The sequence below is a fragment of the Acipenser ruthenus genome, chromosome 7 (assembly GCF_902713425.1).
Source record: "Acipenser ruthenus chromosome 7, fAciRut3.2 maternal haplotype, whole genome shotgun sequence".
NCBI classification, from domain to species: Eukaryota; Metazoa; Chordata; class Actinopteri; order Acipenseriformes; family Acipenseridae; genus Acipenser; species Acipenser ruthenus.
This window is the reverse complement of record NC_081195.1, coordinates 19232182-19256900: the sequence shown is the minus strand read 5'-3', so window position 1 is coordinate 19256900 and position 24719 is coordinate 19232182. Positions and strand designations below refer to the sequence as shown.

The window sequence follows — 24719 nt, the reverse complement described above, 5'->3', positions numbered from 1 at the left end:
TTCTTGTCCTCTGGTGTCTAATTCTCTAGTTACTACAGTATTATCTCTGCTAGACAGAGCACTAGTGCCTTACTTCACAACATAACCAATACATTGACAAATACCCTAATCATTTAAAAGAGGTTATTATTGCTAAAGGTGCCTCAACTAGCTATTAATTTAATTGTACTTGTCAGGTTATGAATACTTTTGAATTAGCATTTTGGGAGTTTAGCTAAAAAAATGCTTTAATAAATAACTGTAGACATCTATTTCTTATGAATTTCTAGAAGTTATACATTTCCATTAGATTATGTAAACTGTTGACTACAACTGTACATATAAATATCATACACGACTATGTAGTTAATAATTCAACACAACAATATTATATAAACGCGCATCAAAACATCACAGTGCAGATACAACCCGATCGTCCCACTGACAAAGCTATATTATTCCATCAGAGCCTACTTAATACTCTAGCCTTTGCTAAATATACACACACTGACATCTACGTGATATTGAGGGTCGGGCCTCTACCACTGCCGTGAGGTTAACTAAGAGATAGACCACGTGTTGGGGAGTAAACGGGATGCACGCTTATCAAAGCATAACACAGCCGACATCTCTCTCTCCCTCCCTCCCTCACTCCCCAGGTATCTCGGTAACTGAGGGTAAATATCGGCTCTCAGATTAATTATAGCTAATTTCTTTAATTCTTTATTTTTCTCAGCAAAACAAGACTGCTAGATCATTTAATCAATTAATCCCTATGGGTGGTCCCAATAAAACAATTTTGCTGTCCATATACTTGTAGAGCAGGGGGGCTAGTGAGCACAGTACAAGGGGATCATACAATTCATTTCAATATTTGGTCGGGACCCAGAAATCATGCCGAATTATACAGAATGTCGGTATGTAGAGGGTTTGGATTAGACAGGTAGGTTATACTGTATATTAGGAACACACCCAGTTTTTTTCCTAAAGCATTACGTATTGCTTTGTGTCTTGTGAGCCGCTTGGCTCCTCCTACCTATGGACTGGGGAGATTCAGAGAAAGAACGGGCAGCTGAGTGTGAACAAAACCTCTGTATAATTTGACACTTGACACTTGACAGGGTGATTCTATAGAGAAATCGAATGAGGACTTCGTGAAACAAAAACATGTAGAATACCTTGCAGTCGATGTCACAGCCCAAAAGGGTTGATATTTGGGCATTTTTGCAAGGTAATAATAATTATTATCGCTGGTTTATTTTGCATAATGGCGTCCCCGGCAGAACAGGAGCTTACTTTGGCAGAAACTGAGAGCAGCAAGGAAAAAGACCAAACGTTTGGCATCCTCAGATTACAAGAAGAAAAATCGAACCACAATAAGGCTGCCAGTAAGCAGGCGGGGGATGGGAGGTGGCAGGCACCCATATTTGCATTAGCCAGGAAAGCTTCAGAGACGCTGTCAGGAAGCATCCACGTCCTACCGAAAGCAGTTGAGCAGAATAAAACGTCTCCTCATTTTTCCGAGGACTGGGTATATAAGGGTAAATTTGAATGAATTATTTGTATATCACAATATCAGCGTGTTTTTTGTTGTAGTTGTCATTTTACAGCTTTTGATTAACAAGGTAGATCAGCTCTCCTAAACCACATCGGAGGATAATTTAAAATCAGTGATTTTTTAAAAAGTGTTTTTGCAGTTTAAATGTGATGTAATTCCAGTTACGTACTACTGTACAGTTCATTTATTTTGTGCTTAACTGAAGCATAGTTTACATTTATTAACAATAGGTTTCGAGCTACTCGTGTGAGTTAATGGTATCCCCAGCTGAAACTGCAAGATGAACTGTTATTTAATTGTAGCAGTAACATGCAAACACCTGTTTTCTCTTGCTTTGCACGTGGCTCATGTATTTCAAATTGGAACCAACACTAGAACCCCAACCCTGTTAAACAGGGTTGTCACAGAGTCTTTAGCAACCAACCTTTTTATGGGCGACCAGCAGAAAGTAATAAAGCATTGACCTGTGGAGGTCAGTGTAATATGGGTGTGGCAAAAGTGGCACTGGTGTGTTCTTGCTTTAATGTCAGCTGCTAATAGAGTGACAGGCATCGGTACTTGGTCAATTGTGTTCATTTTGATGTGCAGTTCTATGTTAATTATTACAAGTTCCATTACAAACAGTCCAAGCAATTGTAATGGGTTAATTCAACTTTAATAATAATCTTTATATAGCGCTTTTCATAGTGGGCCACCATCACAAAGTGCTTTACAAGATACGAGACTAGGGTGTGAACTATGCATCAGCTGCAGAGTCACTTACAACAACGTCTCACCCGAAAGACGGAGCATGAGGAGGTTAAGTGACTTGCTCAGGGTCACACAATGAGTCAGTGGCTGAGCTGGGATTTGAACCAGGGACCTCCTGTACCACACAGCCTCGGGAACCTTAAGAAAAAAAAAAAAATGGATGATTTAGCTCTGCATAAATGTGACTGAAAGAGCTTAAAACCAGCCCTACCCTTGTTTAAGAAATCACAGGTAGTGGGAAAAAAAATGGAAACACCTGGGGAAATGAGGGACACCAAGTATATTGAAAGCAAGAGCTTCCACACAGGTGTAGCTCATGCGTTAATTAAGCAAATAACATCCCAGCATGCTTAGGGTCATGTATAAAAATGCTGGACAGGCCTGGTTGCCTATAATTATGGCTAGCATGGCTGCAAGAGGAGACTTCAGTGACTTTGAAAGAGGGGTGATTGTTGGGGCGCGTTTGGCAGGAGCTTCAGTGACCAAGACAGCTCAACTTGCTGATGTTTCACGAGCAACGGTGTCTAAGGTGATGTCGGCATGGAACTCCGAAGGAAAGACATCATCAGCAAAGGGCAACAGTGGGCGGAAGCGCATACTCCATGATCGTGATATCCATGCATTAATTCGAAGTGCAAGGCAAAACAGACGAGCAATTGCAGATCAATTGACTGCAAATTTCAACCTTGGACGCGAGCAGCCGAGAACTCCACAGAGCGGGATACCATAGTGGCCCAACGCCCTATTAAGTGACTTTACATTGGTGTTTCCATTTTTTTGTCCACTACCTGTATATTGTATTGTGGTTAGCTGCATTTAAAATTTAGACCAGACTTTTTAGTGTGTGCAGAGATAAACATGCTTTATAAACACGCAACTAAAAATAATCACAGGATTTAAACAACCATTTTTACTACTTCTATCAGAAGTCTGTAGTGTGTTTAGTTGGCATCAAGGGTCAGTTGCCATGAACTTTACCTGTCGGATCCATTCAAGTTAGTCCAGGTTTTAGCAGTGGGCTAAAACATGCAGGGGGATGACACTAAAGAGATGGATTTATTATTTACCAAACAACTCAAGTCATATACAGAAAGGCAGACCCATTTGAAAGTGAGTGCCTAAAGCAGTAACCTCTTCCTTTTTTTCAGCTATAAGAGATCCCATGGCAGTTGAACGAGCAAACTTGTTGAACATGGCAAAACTCAGCATAAAGGGACTGATTGAATCTGCTCTGAGTTTCGGTCGCACCCTGGACTCCGATTACCCCCCCCTCCAGCAGTTCTTTGTTGTAATGGAGCACTGTCTTAAACACGGCCTTAAAGGTAACATATCACTTCATTTACTACAGATTAAAGGTGTTAATTATTGTTTTAAAATCTATTCCCATTCCCTAAATTACCATTAATACTAAATACACTTGGCATGTGTATCATTTTTAGTTGCGTTCAATGTCTTGATCGTCATCGCATTCAGCCAGAAAAGAAACTTGTACACTGCGTAGAAAACCTGCATTGCAGTGTGCTACCACTGGGAACTGTCATGCATAGTAGTACCATCTGTTTCTATTCCCAGTGAAGAAGTCTTTCCTGGGCTATAATAAATCTCTTTGGGGACCCCTGGAGCTGGTTGAGAAGCTTTGTCCAGAAGCTGGAGAGATAGCTGCCAGTGTCCGTGACCTGCCTGGGCTCAAGTAAGTTTCACAAGTGTATCAGCAGCAAGGGACCTTCGTGTGAGGATTCTTTATACATGTAAACAGGCTTAAGAGAAGCTTCTGCAGCTCACTGAAGGATGTTGGTGAATTGGCTGCTTCCCTCCAGGCCCCTGATAAGTTCCCCAAGGGGGATAGCCTGGGCAGAAGCGCTCCACATATGACCACACTGTTGAAATAAAGGCTTAGGTTGCTAGTGGTGTATTCGATTAATGCCCTTGTTGTTCCCTTTTGGGGGCCTCCTTTTTTATTAATGGAAAATTATTTAAAAAAATGTAGTTTCTCTAGAGGGGGCTTGTGACAAAGTGGTTAACAGTGTGCAGGTGATCAATAATCAGACAAATAATAATAATCCAGGTGCAATGCAGGTTTAATACAGCGGTGTGTATTGCTTATTTATAAGCCGCGGGTTTGCCTCGAAATAATAGCAGTCCCGTTTCAGTTCACCGACACGTAACACAAGCACCAGTCCACAGTGTGTGCTGTAGTGCTCGTAGTGAATACAGTTCTTTAGTGACAACAAAAGTGCAGTGTTGCTGATCCGGGTTTACTGCTGGCCTTTGGCAACAGCTCTGGATCGTGTTAGCCGTCAGAATAATTACAAACAGTATTATTAATGACAAACAAAAACAAACAAAACACACGTTTCACAGCACAGGTTCTCCTTCTGGTCATTAAACGTAACCATTCACAAAGGAACAGATCACATCACTACGTCCCCTTTTTATAATGTCACCCATGACCCCTTGGTCAACGAGCGCATCTGCTCCTCCAATCAGCGTAGCTTTGCCCCCTTTCTAGATGGTCGACTTCCACCTAACCCTGGGAATAAACTGTGGTGTCATTTATTCCAGGGTATTCTGTTCCCTTTATGCAGCTGCCTCGCAGGTCGGGAGGGAGATCTAACACCAAGAATCATTCGATCTCGTGTCACTTTGCTAAAAACAGTTAAACTGTTATTGCATAAAATTACACCATTTATTGCAATGCAACTCTTTCCATATACAATTAAAAAATATCATACTTGTGTTTGGACCGTAGAGATGTGTATTCATTTTGCTTTATTTAATCAATATAAATGATGAGATATATGCTTTTTAACAGTAGACAGCTGTGGAGTTATCTACAAATCTGCAGACATTTCCTCAGTACTTTTTATGTTTTTCAACCAGCTTTTCAGGTAAAAATAAATAAATCATTGCCACAATCTCTGGCCATATCAGTGATACAGATGAACACATAAGCTTGGTTTCCATGCAGTTTAGAAACTCAGTGGTAAGTGCACAGCCAAAACATACAGCTAAAAAGGGTGGGTTTTCAGTTAGGCTGCACTTGCGGTTCTTCAACACAATCTAAAAACTTCTTGTAAACTCAGTTTAAGAAAGCTGCACGGTATCAGTAGTTGTATAAGGTCACATTGGAACACTGACAGAAACATTGAACTATACCATATACCCTAATAATTATTGGGCCATTTGCAAGCAGGATTTCTCTCCCTGAAATAAAACTACAGGTAAACCCAAATTGCTCGAAAGGTACTACCTAAATAGTGTGACAAAAAGGTGAGATATATTTTTGCATGTAAACTAAGTCATGGTGTCTTGGTAGTTCATACATAGATGTAATCTACGATTCCCTCAATAGTTGCATTACAGTTGGTGTCCGGTGAACATTGACGGTTTTAGTGCAACGTAACAAAAATGTTTTTCATGGTACACTGTTGAATCTGCTACTACCACCTCTAAAAATGTCTATAGCAACTGGTATTACAGACTACAGATACTATAATGTAAGGGCTGAGATGCATTTTTAGCCTCTGTTCTAAAGAGGTATAATCATGTAATTCTCAGCTCACCAGCATTTCCTCCGATGTAAATATTTTGAATCACAAGTTTAGGTTCCTCAAAAACAAAGGCCCTTTGTGGGGCTCTGCTGCTAGCCTATAAACTGAGGTACATCTGTTTGACTCGCGTTTGTATTGGTTTCTATGCAGGACTCCCTTGGGTCGTGCTCGGGCATGGCTCAGGTTGGCTCTGATGCAGAAGAAACTGGCAGATTACCTGCGCTGCTTAATTACAAGGAAGGACCTCCTGAGGTACAGTACTTAACTATTATAGAATGGACTTGCAGTGAACACATTATCTGAACTTGATTAGGGACAAGCCATCTGGATCCCCTAATTTGGTGTGCAGTACAGTATAAACATAGTGGTGCAGTGTATGTTTTGTCAGTGTATTTCAAATGACTCGGATGTGATGGAGGCTTCATGTGTTCTGAATATACTTTTTTATTTTTATTGAGCTAGAAAAAGGCACTTATTCATTTTTAATTAATTAATTAATTATTTTTTTTACTAGGGAATTACTTTAAACATCTGCATTTCAAGTTCTGAGTAAGATATAGTGAACATTTGTTACCAAGCTACATATTTTAAAAAGTTTTGTATAAAATGTTAGAGGATTTTCAAATGTTAACATTTTCTTGCAAAAAAAAAAAAAAAAGTACAGACAGTGCCTGCAAAGAACTGTATTTGCTGTGCTTGCTACTGTAAAGTGTAGTGGTGAAGTGGTGGTGTCTAGGTGAAGCATTGTGACCTGAAGCATGTGCTACACTGCTGTGTTCTCTCACACACTTCTGAATATTTGCTAGAATAATTAGTAAGCATGACAGTGAATGATCAACACAGAAAAAAAGAAAATAATACACAATGCAAATTGAGATATTAAACTAGTAGGAAATAAAATATTAGGACAATGTAGATGATAAAATATCCCATTAAGGGGAACTACCCATTGGATAAACAGTTTTTTGAAATAAGAATATTGCAAAGTCTGCAAGCTGAATTTTATTTAGAGGTTGGGTTAGATGTTGCCCACTCCGCAATTGTGGAAACAGTAAATTAAAAAACCATGCTGCAAAATCAGTTTCAAAGATAACGCAAATTACAGCTGCACTTCCCACAGTGGGAACTTCTTCAAGCAATCTCACCCCACCTGCTGAAATCGTTACTCAGCACGGTAAATAATTCTCAAATCAGAAATTCTAGAAAACAAGGAGGAAATTAAATCTAACCAAAATGCCGATGATATACATTGATAATTTTAAACTGGATATTTAACCATTTTGGAATAATAAAAAAATTAAATTGAGAAACATCTCTTCCTCTGTTAACCTTGTACAGTATGCTTTCCCTGAATAAACAAGCATTGAGATTCCAGAAGGTAGGGTTTATACAGCTAGTGTCAAGGTAAATGCTTGGGGGTGAATTCTTCATGGAGTTCAATGTTGAGGGTTTACCCTCTATGGTGTGTTACAGAGTTACCCCAGTGCTTTATATTTGAAGTAATGTGTGTTTGTTTTGCAGTGATTTTTACGAGTATTATGCAGTAATGGTAGAGGAGGAAGGAGCAGTTATCGTTGGGCTGTTAGTAGGACTGAACGTGATTGATGCGAACCTGTGTGTGAAAGGAGAAGATCTGGATTCACAAGTAAGGCTGGTACTGGACTCTGTGATAAAAACTCTGTTCTTCTTTCTCATTTCATTTACCTTTCTCCATAAACAAACATTCAAAACAACATTCACCCTCCACCACACCAAACCATAGGTTATTAAATGTATTGCAGTCAATGGAAAGTATCAAATAGGGTGAAATATATATATATATATATATATATATATATATATATATATATATACACTAAAACTAGATGTTTTATTCACGGGTGGTTTTTTTTTATGATGTACACTGTACTGTAACTAGTGGAGAGTCTTAATTTTGAAATGTTTTTTTCATTTCTGACAGGTTGGAGTTATTGACTTTTCCATTTACCTCAAGAATGACGTTGATGATTATAGAAGTGAAGAAAGGTAACACACAGTACTGTAGCATTCAGAGTGTAGTAAATGTATGTATGTGTGTGAAGTTCAATGCTTTATTTTGCATCTCTGGTTTGTAGCTGTGACAGCATTTATGTTAAGCGATGCAGATCTAAGCAATGGTAAAGCCTCACAACTGAAGACGATAGAATAATTGATTTGATTTTGGTATGTCCTCATCTGGAAAGGAAACGCAAATAAAAATTGGTTTCATTAAATGTAACCATAACATTATGAAACTAATTAAAACAAATTTAAATTTAAATTTAAAAAGTAAAGCTTGCAGTGTGTGCAAATATCAGGTTTTTAATGCTTTGGACTCTGTTACAGAAGTGGACAAATTGCTGCAATGCTGGACCAGAAGAACTATGTAGAAGAACTGAATCGACAATTGAAGTAAGTTTCAGTGTATATGAATTATTGTTTCCGGTCTTAAAATGGAAGAAAGCATAAAATGGCTTCATTGGTTTAGGGGAACAAATGAAATGTGCAAGTCAGCAACAAAGCAAACCCCTTCTTGCAAGCGTTGTTTAAGTGGACTACCTCAAGAATCCATTTAGTTGCCAAAGCAACTGTTTTAATCTTGCCCATAAAGCCTAGAGGTATGTAGTACTGTGCCACATACAGGGGCTCAATATAAATAGAAAAACGGAAACAAAAAAAGAAAAAAAACTCCAAATAGCTTGTTTTATGTAATAATAAAAAAAAGATAAAAATGTATTTCTATACAAGTGAATATGTTTCCGTTAACGCATGAAAATCACAGCTTGCTTTACTTGATAAGAATACAAAATACTGAAAAGGAATAAAGCAATGGTAGGTGCTACATCTAGAAAAGACTTCAATACCAAATATAATAACTTTCAAACCACATACACGTTGGCCTTATTGCTTTACAGACTATATAAAGACCTACATATAATCCTTGCCTTTGTGTTCATATAAAGCATAATATACAGTAAAGCTGTAGTGCCTTAAATATGTTTTTTGGTGGCACATAGTTACACAGTTGTATCGGTGCCATCAGAAACAGCCTCACATGTACAATAGGGTGTGCTTTATTTGTTATTCGTTATTAACACCTTGATGATTTCATCTAGTTTATTCGGTTTCTCACGTTCTTTGAATCAAAATAATTGAATATATCGGTATTTACCCAGTCTTGTTATCTTGGGTACTGTTGTTTATACAGGTGTAAAATTTGCTACAAATGTTCTATTCTTTAAAACTTTCTTTATCAATTTACAAAACTTTGCGTTCTGTTGACTTCTTATTTAGTTCTACAGTACATAGCCTGCAAGGCAGAGTTGATTCCATGGAGAGGTCAAACACTAAACTGATTGAAGAGGTACTGTCTCTCTTTTCAATACATGCTGTATAAAAAAATAAGGTCAGCAAACTAAATGATAAAAGCAAAGGCAAAAACCAGCGATTCTGTTTTCTTTTCAGCTGGCAATAGCAAAGAACAATATAATTAAACTACAGGAAGAAAATCATCAGCTAAGAAATGAGAACACCATCATTTTGATGAAAGCACACCAACAGCTAGAGGTACAGTGTAATGTCAAATGCATGAATCCTTTCTGAAGGTAAAAATATTTTGATGAAGTGAGCTGTTTTTTGTGGAGTTGAGAATTAATGAAGTGAATGTATTACGGCTGCTGCTATCCTTAAAAATTAAATAGCCTAGCCTAAACTGTTAAGCATTCACAAATATTACTGTTTTTACAATAGCTTTTTTCAAATGTGATTTCTGCCCATTGCCATCTTGGTCAGTTTTCAGAAGTCTCTTCGCATGAAGAAAGACTGTTTTCCTATCAGTTACTGAAATTAAATCCAAATACATTTCTAATAAATGTGCTTATTTTAATCCTTAACATTTTTTTTAAATAAACTTGAAGTGAAGTAAATGTGGGCTGTCTCACATGGACATCATCATGCCAGGTGAAAAGTTATTTTTGGAGTTTACATTCTCATGTGCTAACCTAGGCAGTGGGGGATATAGCGCAGGTACCTTTACTTTTAGAAAAATATAGAAAACAAAATACATGTGTGAAACTTTTGACTTCTCAGATCTATAAATGATCTATAAGCACTGTATGTAACAACCTTAAGGCTTCAGTGACTTCAGCATGCGTTTTGTTTGAATGTAGGTGACGAAGGTTGACGTCGACAGTGAGCTGGACACATACAAGCAGTCGAGACAAAGGATGGATGAGATGTACAATGAAACACGCAGACAGCTGCGAGAGGAGTGTCAGCTGAGACAGGTGAGTGTGTCACACCCTGGAGAAAATGACCCCGCCCCCGTGAGACAAAGCACCAATGAAATGAACGTTCCTTCGATCATACAAGACCCTGGCATGACAATCATTATTACAAACTGTGGGGGGGACACAACAAAGTCCTAATTTAAACTGCAGAAATAATGAAAAAAATTTTAAAAAATACATAAAGCAACTGTTTCTAAGAGCAATGTTTTATAAATCTAATATGCCATGGACCTACTGAAAATATCAGATTTATTTTTACTGGTTAGCCTGACCTTTTTTGACCTTGTGAAGAGACAAAGGCTAAGTTGTAAAATAAATTTGATATTTTCAGTTGGGCCATGGCATATCATATATATATATATATATATATATATATATATATATATATATATATATATATATATATATATATATATATATATATATATATATATATATATATATATAATATATATATATACTACAGTGCCTATAGAAAGTCTACACCCCCTTGAACTTTTTTCACATTTTGTTGTGTCAGAGCCTCAGAGTTTCATGCATTTAAACAAGGATTTATTTAACTCCACACTGTTAAGGGGAAAAAAGTTTTTATTGAGAAAAAAATTATATATTAAAAATATAAAACTGAAAGATCATAATTGGATAAGTCTCCACCACCCCTGTTGGGATAGGTCTCTACCAAATTTGCACACCTAGATTTGGCAATATTTGACCATTCTTATTTACAAAACTGTTTAAGCTCTGTCAAGTTCCTTGGGGAGCGTTGATGGACAGCAATCTTCAAGTCATGCCACAACTTTTCGATTGGATTTAGGTTGGGGCTCTGACAGGTCCACTCAAGGACATTTACCTTTTTGTTCCTTAGCCACTCCAGTGTAGCTTTGGCTGTGTGCTTTGGGTCATTGTCATGCTGAAAGGTGAACTTCCCTCCCAGTTTCAGCTTTCTTGCAGACGGCAGCAGATTTTCCTCAAGGACTTCTCTGTACTTTGCTCCATTCATTTTCGATTCTATCCTGCCCCAGTCCCTGCCGATGAGAAACATCCCCATAACATGATGCTGCCACCACCATGCTTCACAGTAGGGATGGTGTTCTTTGGGTGATGCGCTGTGTTGGATTACCGCCAAACATAATGCTTTGCATTTAGGCCAAAAAGTTCCATTTTAGTTTCGTCAGACCACAAAACTTTTTGCCACATGGCTACAGAATCTCCTGAGTGTTTGTTTGCATACTTCAAACAGGATTCAAGGTAGGCTTTCTTGAGTAATGGCTACCTTCTTGCCACCCTACCGTACAGGCCAGATTTGTGGAGTGCTTGGGATATTGTTGTCACATGCACACTTTGACCAGTCTTGGCCATAAAAGCCTGTAGCTCTTGCAAAGTTGCCATTGGCCTCTTGGTAGCCTCTCTGATCTGTCTCCTTCTTGCTCGGTCATCCAGTTTGGAGGGACGGCCTGATCTAGGCAGGGTCTTGGTGGTGCCATACACCTTCCACTTCTTAATAATCGTCTTGACCGTGCTCCAAGGGATATTCAAGGCCTTTGATATTTTTTTATACCTGATCTGTGCCTTTCAACAACTTTGTCCCGGAGTTCTTTTGAAAGCGCCTTGGTGCTCATGGTTGAGTCTTTGCTTTGAAATGCACTACCCAGCAGAGGGAACCTACAGGAACTGCTGAATTTATCCTGAACTCATGTGAATCACTACAATTTAACACAGGTGGAGGCCACTTAACTTGGTGTGTGATTTTGAAGGCGATTGTTTACACCTGAGCTAATTTAGGATTGCTATTACAAGGGGGGTGGACACTTATCCAACCAAGCTATTTCAGTTTTTATTTTTAATTAATATTCTAAAATATTTTTTTCACTTAAGTTGTGGGGTAGGATGTGTAGATAAATGAAAAAATATATATTTTAATGCATTTTAATTCCAGGCTATAAGGCAACAAAAGGTGAACATTTTGAAAGGGGGTGTAGACTTTCTATAGGCATATTTTACTACAGGGTAATCCCTCTATTATGACCACCAAAGTCAAAAAAACAACTAACTAAACCACAGATTTCACCCTGTGTATTATGTATTGTGTATTATGCCTTTATTTTAAATTATTTAAATTATTTTAAAATTATTGTTTTATTCTATTGCTCTATTTTTAAAGTACATGCTGACAGTATTTTTTTCTCCTAGGTGTCTGTGTGTAAACTGTTTTCCAAAAGAATACCATCCTAAAACATTTGTGAAACCAGTGTTGTCAGTACTATGTGATGACTAAAAGGCTGGAGCGACACTTGATAAAAACGCCGTAAAATAATTATTTGGCATTTAAACTTTTGGTATGTGGATCTATCTTGTATCCACCAGTATAAAAATGAGAATCAGCTGGTTCTGTCTAGTTTTGTCCAAACTATTTTTGATATGTTGAGGTAGCCTATGAACTGCTCAAATCATCACCTACCATTATGGGAATTGCAGAGTGTGCTGTACTGCTATTTGATGGAACTATAGTGTATAGAAAGAAAATCTATATATATGTTTGTGAAATGCAGTCTCCAAATCATTCTCTACATTTATCTGTGACCTGTTCTGTCTTCTGAAGGTAAACATCTGGCTTATGCAGATGAGACTTTCTTGTTTTTTTGGAGGTATGCCTGCTCTCAAACTCTGCCTGTCTCTGCAGGAAGTTGAGAATGAACTCATGGTGCAGGTGAGCATGAAGCATGAGATGGAGCTGGCCATGAAGCTTCTTGAAAAGGACATCCATGAAAAACAGGACACCCTGATTGGTCTGCGGCATCAGCTGGATGAGGTCAAAGCCATTAACATTGAGATGTACCAAAGAATGCAGGTATAACAGTCATTTTACAGATAGGAACCCTCAATGTATTCCCATCCCAAAGCAGCACAAACCAGCAGGGCTGGCTGTATTCTTTAAAATCAATAGACAGGTAATGTCTCTGGAGGATTGGAAATGTGGAAGGGAAATGAAATATCCATGTGAAATGGAAGGGGTAAAGCAAATGTTATATGAAACGGTGTGACCAAGTGGGTTGCAGTGCGCAGGTGTTGAAGTGATGCGGTGCACAAATAAAGACAAACAAGTGGATTTCAATATCCAAACAATGTTTTATTTGGGGGATGGTTTGTAATCCAGGTCGTTTGTGACCGCAAATAATAATCCCAGGCAATACACAGCAATTTAAACTACGGGTTACAGTCCCGAAATAATAGACACAGTATTAAACACACACAAGACACACACACGATCACAAGTACACAGTGAGTGCTAATGTGCAAATGGTGAATATACAATGTATCTGTGAACAATAGTGCAGTGTTGTCTGGATTTGTGCTGGCCTTAAGCGACAGCTCCTGATCGTGTTAGCCAAAACAAACAAACACTAAACACTCGAAGTTATTTTTGATTTGGTCCTTCAGGTTTTCTCTTAACCGTAAACAAAGGAACAGATCACCTAGCCACGTCCCCTTTTGTACCGTCAGTCACGCCTCTTCGGTTAGCGAGTGCAACCATTTCTCCTCCACTCCGCAGTTGCCACATCGCTTTCCCTCTGGAGCGCTGACTTGGTGTACCGTAGATCTGCCCCTTTTCTAGATAGCCGACTTCCACCTAACCCTTGGAATTAATTGCCTGACCATCCAGTCCGGGGCACTCTGTTCCCTTTATGCAGCAACCTCACAGGTCGGGAGGGAGATTAATAACTAAGATTCATTCTTTCTCTGTCACAGACCACCAACATGGATTCAGAAAATGTTGATGCTGCCTGACTAACGTCAAAGAAACAGTAGCCAGTGTTTAACTTCCTTAGAAACATTAGTCAGTATTTATAGTGCATAACAAAAAGTATAATTTATGTTACTGTCAAAATATTATTAAATGGTCAAACAAGACAAGCAGCACAAGCACAATAACTTGTGGTTGTAATTTGAGTGCAGACAGATTTGGGACAGAGGGTAGGGGTACTTCTTTACACAGAGTGGTGAGAGGGTATGGAATGGGTTACCAAGCAATGTTATTGGTACTGAGTCATTGGGGTCCATTAAGAGCCAGCTAGACAAAGTTCTTCTGAGATCAATCGGCTGTTAGAAGCCTGATGAGATCAATTTTCTTTTGCTCCCAAGTGGCTGCAGACCGTATTAAAAGTTTAAAGCTATAGTTGGTTTCAAAGTGGGTTACCACAGGCAGCTATGTCCAACTCCCAGCCATTCTACATGAATTTGTATTCATATTTCTTTTGTTGTTCTGTCTGATTTGCTGAAAACTTTCTTGTGTATTTATAGCATTCTGATGATGGTTTGAAGCAGAAGAATGACATAATAAGCAGGCTTGAGGAGAAGACCAATCAGATAACTGCAACCATGAAGCAGCTGGAACAAAGGTACAGTATCTGTTCATACTCTTTCTATTAATATGAGATGTTGTTTATGTTGATATCTACAAAGTTATTGTCACACCAGTAACCTCTTTATAACAATTTGGGATACATGCTCAAAGTCAGACATTTGATTTAGGGGGCTTGTGGGTAGTCTTCAGTCTTTCAGTAGTTTTAAATTGCAATTGGTGTTTTATTCTCAGGAAACACTGCACAGTTTGAGTAAAGCTTTTAGAATCTTGTCCTCAGTTTGCAAAAATGAAATTGAACTTCATACTGTATATATCTTGTTAAACATAACCAAGAGAACTTGGTCATTCCATGTCTAATCATGCCACCCACCAACTCAGATCTTCGTTACACTTGGTACTAAATCTAGGATTGTTTAGTCAAGAAATAAATTTCTGACTAGTAATGTTCAGAATTACTGGGACACTCCTGCTGGTTTGTGTTACTGTGGGTGGGATATTTGTTTACCCAACTCAGACCGCTTATTGTAATAACTTGGAATCCCTGAATATATAATCATCCACTCTTCACATATATGCCATTGATTTTAATGAGCAAACCCTCTCGCAAGAACAACCAGGGTTGGATGTTTATTGCCCTGATAACTCTGATCCGACCCTTGTTTGCTACATTTTGTGCTATTGCTGAATCGATAACCCCCTCTACAACAATAGGCACATGATTTAAATAAAAGGGTAAACATTTGGAGTGACGGTACACTTGTGGGAAGTGTTGCTTATTAAAATCCATTGCCTGTCAATGTAGAAGGGACAATCATCTATTCAGCAATACCAAGAATTTTAAACAAGGGTCTGATTGGAGTTAACTAGGCAATAAACACCCCACCCCTAAATTAAAAACAAATACATAAATAGGTACATTTATGGGGCATAATGTAATGGGAATGGCATATTTGATTTAGGTTTGTAAACATGAAGCAAACTAGCAGTAATGTTATTATTGAAGTGAAACTTCGTCACATGACCTCAGTAGGGAGCCATATTGGATCATAGATCAATGTGAAAGATGCCACGCATTTAAAATGCAGTTTTTGTTACCATGCAAATATCAAACCACAACCTGATAGCCTCTGAGATAGTTTGGCTGCACAAGCTTTGCAAAATTACTGAAACAACAAAGGCTAATTTGTCCTGTAGAATACCCACAAGCAACCTTGACCTAGATAATCATAGAATGCAGCAGCTGTGTACAGCAAGCAAACGTGCACCAATATGGCAGGACAAGGGACACGGATCTACTAAAACATAAATTCTCTAATGCTTAAATAGGTGATGATGCACAGTATCATTTAATTTTCGTGATGGAAAACCGCCAATCTCAAGTATGTCATTAAAATTGAACTAGTACTATCTGTAACCTGAAAAATTGACAGTCAAACACTGTTTTGACAAAAAATGGATTGCATCAGCTTTAAATGAAACTTTAAAGAGGAAGAAGCGTCAACATTACATTCTCTTTGTGTTTTTGTTTTCACTGTCCCCTTGCCTTGGTGTTTTACAACCACTCTGAGTATTCATATATTCTGTTTTATCTGTGTTTTCATTAGCTTACAATTTTTTTTAAATACCCTACAATATATTTAAAGTAAATACCAACCAAAATACATCATACAAACAAGAGAATTTCCAGCTATGTTTATAATGTAAAAACAAACTGAATTATATATATAAATTGTGTGTGACATAACAACATATCAGGACTTTCACAATGTGCCACATAAAATGAAAATCTTTAAGATCAAAATCAGCGTGGAATCCCGTAGTTCATAACTTTTATATTCTTATATCAATAATTCAGACAACACGCTTTGAGATTGTGGGGTCTATTCAATTGATTTAAACTATGTATATTCCACCGTGTTTTTAAATAATTAAATAGGTTCCTCTGACATTTTACATTTTTGCATAAACAGACATGCACTAACAAAACTGACATGCACTGTTAGGTGCTTCATTTTTCTAAACCATTTTGATTTCTCAGTAGCAGTATTTAGATTCACTGCTGTTATAGATTCTATGTCAAGTTCTACTGATGCTGCCCAGTTAAAAAAAAAAAAAAAAAAAGAAAAAAGCTGTTTCCCTTCCTCATTGTTTGAGCCTCTTATCATAATAGAGACCCAGATCAAATGGTTTTTCCACATGTCTGTTTTGTTTGTTTACAAACCATTTGATCAGAGGTGCCATTTTGTATTTTGCCACCAGGGATGCTTTTGTTTTTGTTCACAAAATTATTTATTTCTTTTATTTATGTATTTATTTTTTGTAAGTGCAGACCCTGACCTCTCAAATTAAAAGCTAATTTTCAACTGTAAAAGTAGAGTAGGATTACTTCCCGAATAAACTTGCTACTAAATAAAGGGGATGCTGGTAATCATATCATTATGAGGAGTGTCCTGACAAGCAATAGGAATGATAATTCATGCACAAGGATGCCCAACTGGTTAAAACACAGGAAGTGTACTTTGGGTGGGATTCAATTTGTGTACTGTATGATGCCATGTAGTAGTTTCCATTGTGTTTTTGTTTAAAATGCGTATTGAGCATTACAGTGCATACTTCTATTTATTAAAATAGACCCTCTGTGGTAAATGTTTGTTTTCCCGCACTGTTCTTGTCAGATGGTAGCCCGTTGACTTGTTATTCCATTCATAGCCCTGTCATATTTCTGTCAACATGTACCCTCTTCTGTCTGTTTATGACATTTTCTTTTTGTAATATTTTACTAATAAGTTGCTTAACAATCTTGCTTTAGTAACATGGAAATTTGCTGATATTGACATCCTCTTTCCCTTTTTTCTTTTTTTGTCTTTTTTCTTTTTTATTTCACACATTTTTGCATTCTATACCTCCGACACCTTTGTGCTTCCCTGCTTCTCTCTCCCCTGTAACGTTGCGCAGTGACAATGATTTATTGAGTCAGACCAGATCGCTTGCAATGTCTTTCGTGAAATGCGCCAACTGTGACGATGAACATCAGTACAAGCTTGTTAAAGATATCTCATTCTGAGCAGTACATGTCCGGCTCGCACAGACTGTACATTGTTCACAGCAGTCAAAAGACCCTATTCACAAAGCTTTATTCTGTTTATATTACTTCAATACATTTTGATATTCATGAAACCGTTTCAGACTGTTGTTATTTTCTTTAACAAGAGTCTAGAAATGCATGCAAAACTTCCATTTAATCCGTCTTTACACGAAAAAATCTGAGATTTGTGAATAGTGACCAATATATCAACAAGTGCAGTTTATATAAAAAAAATTTTAAAAAAAAGGTGCCTTTTTTTTTTTTTTTAGATGAAATGTTTTTTATAGAATGGAAAAATGTGTCCTAAGTATTGTAATAATGAAACACATATAAAGTAAAAGTAGTAGGGTAGCAAATCTTTAGATGAAGATATATATGTCTGTGTATCTGTCTACTTTTAATAATGGAACAATAAAATTAGATGTTTGAATACTTTTTGTCTGTGGTGTTATTTAGACCAGCTTTGCTGACTTTGTGTGGCTCATTGTCAAGTTGCTTGAGACGATGACCCCCCCCCCCCCCCCCCCCCAAATCCCCAGCCCACTCCCAGTTTCTCCCCTACAGTTTTTTTGTGTTTTATTTACAGACGTTTCTATTTGTTTTATTTTGCCTTTTTGTTCCACCCCCTCCTCCCTACACTCCCGTAGTTCTAGCCTCAGTTTTACCCAAAGTTGATTTGAATTACACCAGATTACAGCAAGCAGAGAGGGAGCGCTGCACAGCCGAGGATGGGGCCAGGAAATTCAAACAGGAATTTGTCAATAAGGCCGACAGCCTGCAAAAGCAGATTTCCCAAAGAGAGAAGCAGTTGTAAGTACAATATTGAAGTAAAACAAGCACGTTCATTTTTTTGTGGTATTTAAGGCTTGTATGGGGGTTCATTCTTGTTTTTGTTTTTTTCAGACATTTCTTTTTTTTTTCTACCATGTTTGTCAGCCTTCTAATGGTCTGTTCACCCAGGAAACTTTTGTTTACATAAGGTGTGGCCAAAGTTGGCCCTTCAAGTCCCAATCTTTGTTCCAACACTGTTCTAAATTGTTTAATTGAATCAATTAAACCTCCATCCAGACCCTGAAGTAGTTAGTTATATTGTTTGTATACCAGTTAAACCTGGAGTGGACTGGTCCTCCAGGACTGTAATTGAACCACCTGGTTTATATCCACAAAGTTGACTACTTGACAAAAAGCTGGCAAAGTTCTGGAACCAAAATGAAACAACCTAATCATAAATGTGGTTTCTGTCACATGATTGAAATAACCATGTTGACACAGCAACATCAGCTGCACAACTTGCAATAAATCAATAAAAGGATTTCTTGTATTCCTATTTTATAGAACATCATATACAGGTTTCAGAGAGGCTATGTGGTATAGCTAATCTTAAGGCAACGTCATTTCCATCTTGTAAACAAGGCTGTATCACATAAAGTTCTACACAAACCAAGGAGATGGAGTTTTTGTGCAATTTTTTTTTTTTTTTTTTTTTTAAACAAGCAAACCTACTGTAATATACAAAAGACAAACTTGGTCTATCTTTAATGCTGTAGTAATTAGAAGCATCGGTCTGCAGAGAATCAGAATGCAGTCTAGAAGACAGGGCAGCTAAGCTACTTCATCTTCTACACAATCCCTGTCTTTCACCATACTGCCAGATTGGTTTACAGCTTACAGTCCTTTGACTGTAGCCTTTTCTCAGACAAACAAATTGCATGAGCACTTTCAATGACCATGTCCCGGATATGAAATCTATATTAGAATGTGTTTCTTCGTACATAAAGTAGTATTATTTTTAGTCTGGTTCACTAACCATTCAGGCGGGTCAGTGAAAGTGCGCCTTTGTTCTCCTGTTCCAGAACTCAGCTGGAAACGGATTTAAAAATAGAAAAGGAATGGAGGCAGACATTGCAGAATGATCTTCAGAGGGAAAGAGGAACCATATCGCAACTCACCACAGAGGCACGACAGATCAATGGGCTTAAAAAAGTAGGTGTACCCTATTTTTAATACACCTGTCATTTGAAAGACTGCTATTCACCGAGCTGGGATGTTTGAGCGCTAGACCCCTATTGCTTAGCATCGTGATTCATAATATAATAATCTAAAACTTTTTTACAGGAATTTTACAGATTACAAGATGAAAATTGTCAGCTGAAGAGAATATGTGAAGAGCAAGAACAAGCTCTCCAGGAGTTGGGTTACAAGCTCAGCGAGTAAAGTACACTCTATCCTATTTGAATATTCTACTCCGCTACAGCAACAGTATTCAAATAACATAACCTTTAAATACATGTCTTGCAGTAAAGGTCAGATGTCTACATATTATTGTTAATACCGTTAGAGATGTTTTTCTTATTTAAAACTGCTTCAAAAATAGCAGTGGCTGTGCTTAGCCAATATTTGAATTATTTGTTTTTTTTCACAAATGCTAGTGCACTTAGTATCTCTTTGCTTAACTTAGGAAGAGTTTCTTTGTATTTATTGTTTCCATATAACATGTTTTCTGAAAGAAATCACTGATTATATTGCTGTTTTCTAATATTTTAGATCAAAAATTAAAATTGAAGATATAAAGGAAGCAAACAAGGCACTGCAGGTTTGTAGTGTGCATTTCCTAGAGTCTGATTTATTTCTGATAATCCATTCCATGCATTTGCCTTTCTGATACACCAAATTAACAAAATCCAAAATAGCATTAAATATTTTAGTTTGGGCCATGTACCACTGCGCAGTTTTTTTTTCTTTTGTTACTAGCAAGAAACAACAAAATTGCATGCAAGAGCTTTAATTGACCCTCCTGTTACTGGTTTCTTTTTAGAGAAAAACAATCATATTACTTATGGCCCTATTCACAAAGCATGTGAATGACTCCTTGGAATGGAGGCAATTTGAGCTGAATATTCTGTAAGCCTAATACATCATACCCAAATCCGTGATGGACTTGCATCGTCTTACTAGGTGTTTTGTAACGGATCTCGTTTGAGATTAATTTTTTTTCATTCATATGTATATTTCTAAAGCCAGTTATCCATTTGGCTGTGCTGTTTGTTCTTTTTAGAAAATGAAACTACAGAAGGTTAGGCACCCATCTGATGGGCCCTGTAACTGATGCCTATAAGGTGTGATATGGGCACCATGTGTGTTTGTTTAATTATTGAATGTCAAACCCAGCCACATGAAGCAAGCTCATTGGGACACAAAACACCCTTTTAAACTGGACAGGAGATTGAAACTGGCAGTACAGTGTTTCCTTTTATGAGGATACAGCAAACTACACAATCTTAACTTCAAGAAGTTCCTTCATTTATTCAAGATACAAATGACTTTCTCATATTAATTAGAAGAATTAAACAAGGTTAGGTTATAATGGTGGAATTATAGAACCACCAAACAAACGAAGACAAACCAGCATCAACAGAAGATCTGATGAGGGTGCATTAAAACATTCTGGAATTAGACAGTATCATAATTATGATTTATAATACCGTAATACAGCACTCAACTTTTAGAATAGTGTAATGATTTTGAGCTGACTCTCGTTCTTCTTTGAAACCATCATTAAAATCTGTTAATTGTGCAAAATATTGGTAGTAAAGACAGACCTTGCAGCTTCATATGATAATATTCAATGTATTTGTTGTTTATTTGCAGCCGGTTAAGTGTAGCTGGGGTGGAGACCTCTAAGAGGTTTACAGTGTTGATCATGTCTAATCAGAAATACAAAAAAAAAAAAAAAAAAAAGCGCCATTTATTTAGATTTTACAAATACATTACACACACATACAGAGAGATAATAATAGATAGCAAGGTGAGTATTATAACCAGGGTTACAGGAGCGCTGAAAATACCTGAATAAATGACATACCTTTTGGAGTAAAATATTTGCTTTAAGCTGACTCGGGTTCTTCATTGAAATAATTGTGAAACCTGTTAATTGTCAGGCAGATAGATCAGATATATGCAGGTACAAAATAGGAAAGTGATAGGAAGGAACACAGATCAACTTTCAAATGTAGCATTTGCAGACTCTTTAAATGTTATTGTTGAATTATATCTTTCAAGTAAAATCTAAAAAAAGTTAATTACTTCAGAATTACAAATGCAATATTTTCTTTCACGTCTCTCATTTAACAGTAAGAACCTCTGGGACTGCCTGCATGTTTCTGATTTGCTTTTTGTCTTAAAGGGGGGCCAAGTGTGGCTAAAAGACAAAGATGCTACTCACTGTAAACTTTGTGAAAAGGAGTTCTCAATCTCCAGGAGAAAAGTAAGTTTGATATTTAAAGGGGCATTCCAGTAAAAATGTGCAGTGCTGTATTGGCTTTCAGGAGCAGAATAATAATGTGCTGTTTGTAGCACATAATTATCTGGACCGTGCCTCAATACTGATTAGTAAAGCTCTTACATCCCTGTAAGTTTTCTAGATGTTGGTTTTTCTGTGTGTTTGTTGGTTTGTGTTTTACTGAATCATAAAACTTTTTCCTGTATGTAACCATAAGCACATACTGTGGTAAGGTCAAAGCCATGGTTGAAAACATTGTGGTCATTATTATCTGGTTAGCTAATGACAAAAAGGTGGTAGGAAATTTTACTATCCAAGCAAAACGACCCAGAAAGTGCAAAACACGAGAAAATAAAGCAATGCTTTCTTTAGCCTAGTAAGGCACCCTATGGGTTATTTTTTTAATGCAGGTTTGCTATCAAATGTTGCGTTCAGTACTGCACGTGAGATCTACATCGTGAATGCAAGCTGTTCTGTTATTTTTTTCAGCATCACTGTAGAAACTGTGGCGAGATCTTCTGTAACTCCTGTTCAGACAACGAGCTTCCTCTCGCAGCCTCACCAAAGCCAGTGCGGGTGTGTGACACCTGCCATGCGATGCTCTTACAATGCTGCTCCTCCAACTCAGCATGAGAACCAGGTCGTCTTATGCTGTACATGGTACACTACTAACACAGCCTTCGTTCCAATTACATGGATTTTCAAAAGCATTTTTTTTGTCTGCAATGGAAGTTCACAAAGCCAAAAGTGAAACACTGTTCATCTCAGATGATATGTTGACAGTTTATAGTACTTCATCAAAAAAAAAAATATATATATATATATATATAATTTTTGCAAGCAGCTTTTTAGCACTAGAACATAAATGATTAGATAATGACTGGAATGTTTTATTTTTATTTAATTTTTGTGTTGCTTTTAACACAAAACATCATGGTTATTCTTTGTCCTCAGCACATATTTTTGATATACTATGGAAATTATGGAGTACCTAAAGCTGAACGGTACTATAAACATGTCAGTTCATTGTCAAAACCTGGGTGGTGGTTGTTTAATTGGTTCAATTAAACAATTAAAAACATGGCTGTTACAAAGACCTGGGCCTTAATAAAATCTAAAACATGGTGGTGCAATTTTTATTGTAAAGTGCATCTATGGCATCAACATATAAACTTTTTTGATTTAATTCGGGTCCAGGTCTTTGTTACAACCTTGTTTTAAATTGTTTAAGTGGTGCAATTAAACCTCTGTCTAGTTATATTTAAAGGTATTGATTGGTGCTTTTTAATGTTTTTAATATATATGGAATCAATACCTGTAGTACAAATGCAGTACACCGATTAATAGGAACAAACTGTTAGTGTGCCCTCTGCATTAATGGATTACAGTACAATTTATCTAGTAAGAACTAGCTTGATCCTTGCACTAGTGACATTTGGATGATTCAGAATTGTGTTTGTTGTATACGTGTAACATTAAGGACTTTGTTATGGGGGAAAAGGAGGGAAGAAAACCCAGCATTGTTTCAAGTTTGCTGGTTGAGAAACGGCGACTACATTCTGGATGACTGACTTGTTAGCACACAATGCAGTATGTTTTAACAACTAGGTTACACGAAGCCAGTTTCATCAATACATTCTGGGCACACTAACTCTGTTAGACTACGTTTCAAACTTTATTGTGCTAATGTGCCTAAAATCAGTATATCTTTATTGAAATATTACAATTTTTATTTTTATGGTCCTTGTATACATTCAGATAATTTGAAATACCTGTAAGTGGATTTTTCTATTCTTGAAAAAGCTGGAACGTACTTCATTTGAAAATGTGGTCCGATGCAGTATTTTATGTTCGTTCTAATATTTCAACCAATAATTTTTATTGAATATAATATGAATTTATAATTTATTCCAGTACAGAAATAACAAAATATTTATAGCACATACAAAACTAATGTTTTATGTATCAATAGAAGTTAACAGGTGTATTTTATATAAACTTACTGAAGTATGTTTGTGTTTAATATATAAAAGGAGGTGTAACTGCAGTGTACAGAAATGGATGTACCCAAAAGGTTTAAAACAATAATTATATGATAAATTATGTGTGAATTTAATATTGTGTAGCATTTTAGTTGTGTAAGCTTAAAGAAATACTTGGTATAATTGTGGTACACAAAACTTTATTTGGTAAAGCATTTTATTTATGACAAGCAGACTTTTTGCATTTTTTTTTTTTCCCCCCGATTTGCTGACAAAACTGATTTAGTATACATATTACTCGAATACTAGGAGTATTTTTACAAACAATGTATAGGCTTCATGATTGCTCTTATAATACAGCGTCTCATTTCTACGTTATGCAGATTACTTTATTTAATAACTTGTATCCATGATACTGTTTTTGTATCTTGCAGTTTTTATGAAATAGTACTGCATTAATATGAATCAGTGCACTGACTAATTTATGACAAATTCATACTATAGCTATGTACTGTCTATTCTGCATAGTTGCTGTGCTGGTTTATATCATTAAACAATAATGCATTAATTAAAATTGATTCAAAGTCTGTTACTTTTAGGCATGTACCTGCTTATACCCATTTTCAGGCCATCTGATGAAAAAAAGGACACCCAGATACTACGATTTTTAAACATAACAAATTGTACAATCTGTTTTCAAAGGTTATAAAAGGTGGACTTTTAAGAATGAAGTGCTGTTACAGTTCAGTACTTAGTAACTCCAATGTAAGTTTATAGAAGTAACTAAAAACTGTTTTAAGTCGCCAAACAAAACTAAAGGCCAGTTTTGGAAATAAAGCAACAGCAAAAAAAAAAAAAACACACA

At 36.8% G+C, this 24719-nt stretch overlaps 1 protein-coding gene across 3 annotated transcripts; it reads left to right on the top strand.

Moving 5' to 3' along the window:
- The first annotated feature begins 992 nt into the window (after window positions 1-992).
- LOC117414591 (RUN and FYVE domain-containing protein 2-like) lies at window positions 993-24715 on the top strand. 3 transcript variants are annotated; one of them, XM_034922261.2, is made up of 18 exons: window positions 993-1520; window positions 3436-3609; window positions 3860-3977; window positions 5989-6090; window positions 7360-7483; window positions 7799-7863; window positions 8203-8268; window positions 9151-9220; window positions 9322-9423; window positions 10026-10142; window positions 12826-12993; window positions 14445-14542; window positions 18284-18403; window positions 19447-19576; window positions 19709-19803; window positions 20138-20186; window positions 21777-21857; window positions 22362-24715. In XM_034922261.2, exons 1-18 carry the CDS (start codon window positions 1247-1249, stop codon window positions 22503-22505), a joined length of 2097 nt encoding a protein of 698 aa, XP_034778152.1. In that variant the 5' UTR covers window positions 993-1246; the 3' UTR covers window positions 22506-24715. The 3 variants fall into 3 exon arrangements, with proteins under 3 accessions (XP_034778152.1, XP_033880242.2, XP_033880243.1); XM_034024351.3 differs by having other exon boundaries at window positions 996-1210; XM_034024352.3 differs by lacking the exons at window positions 18284-18403; window positions 19447-19576; window positions 19709-19803; ... (1 more) ...; window positions 21777-21857; window positions 22362-24715 and adding an exon at window positions 17464-18031 and having other exon boundaries at window positions 998-1520.
- The last annotated feature ends 4 nt before the right edge of the window (window positions 24716-24719 follow it).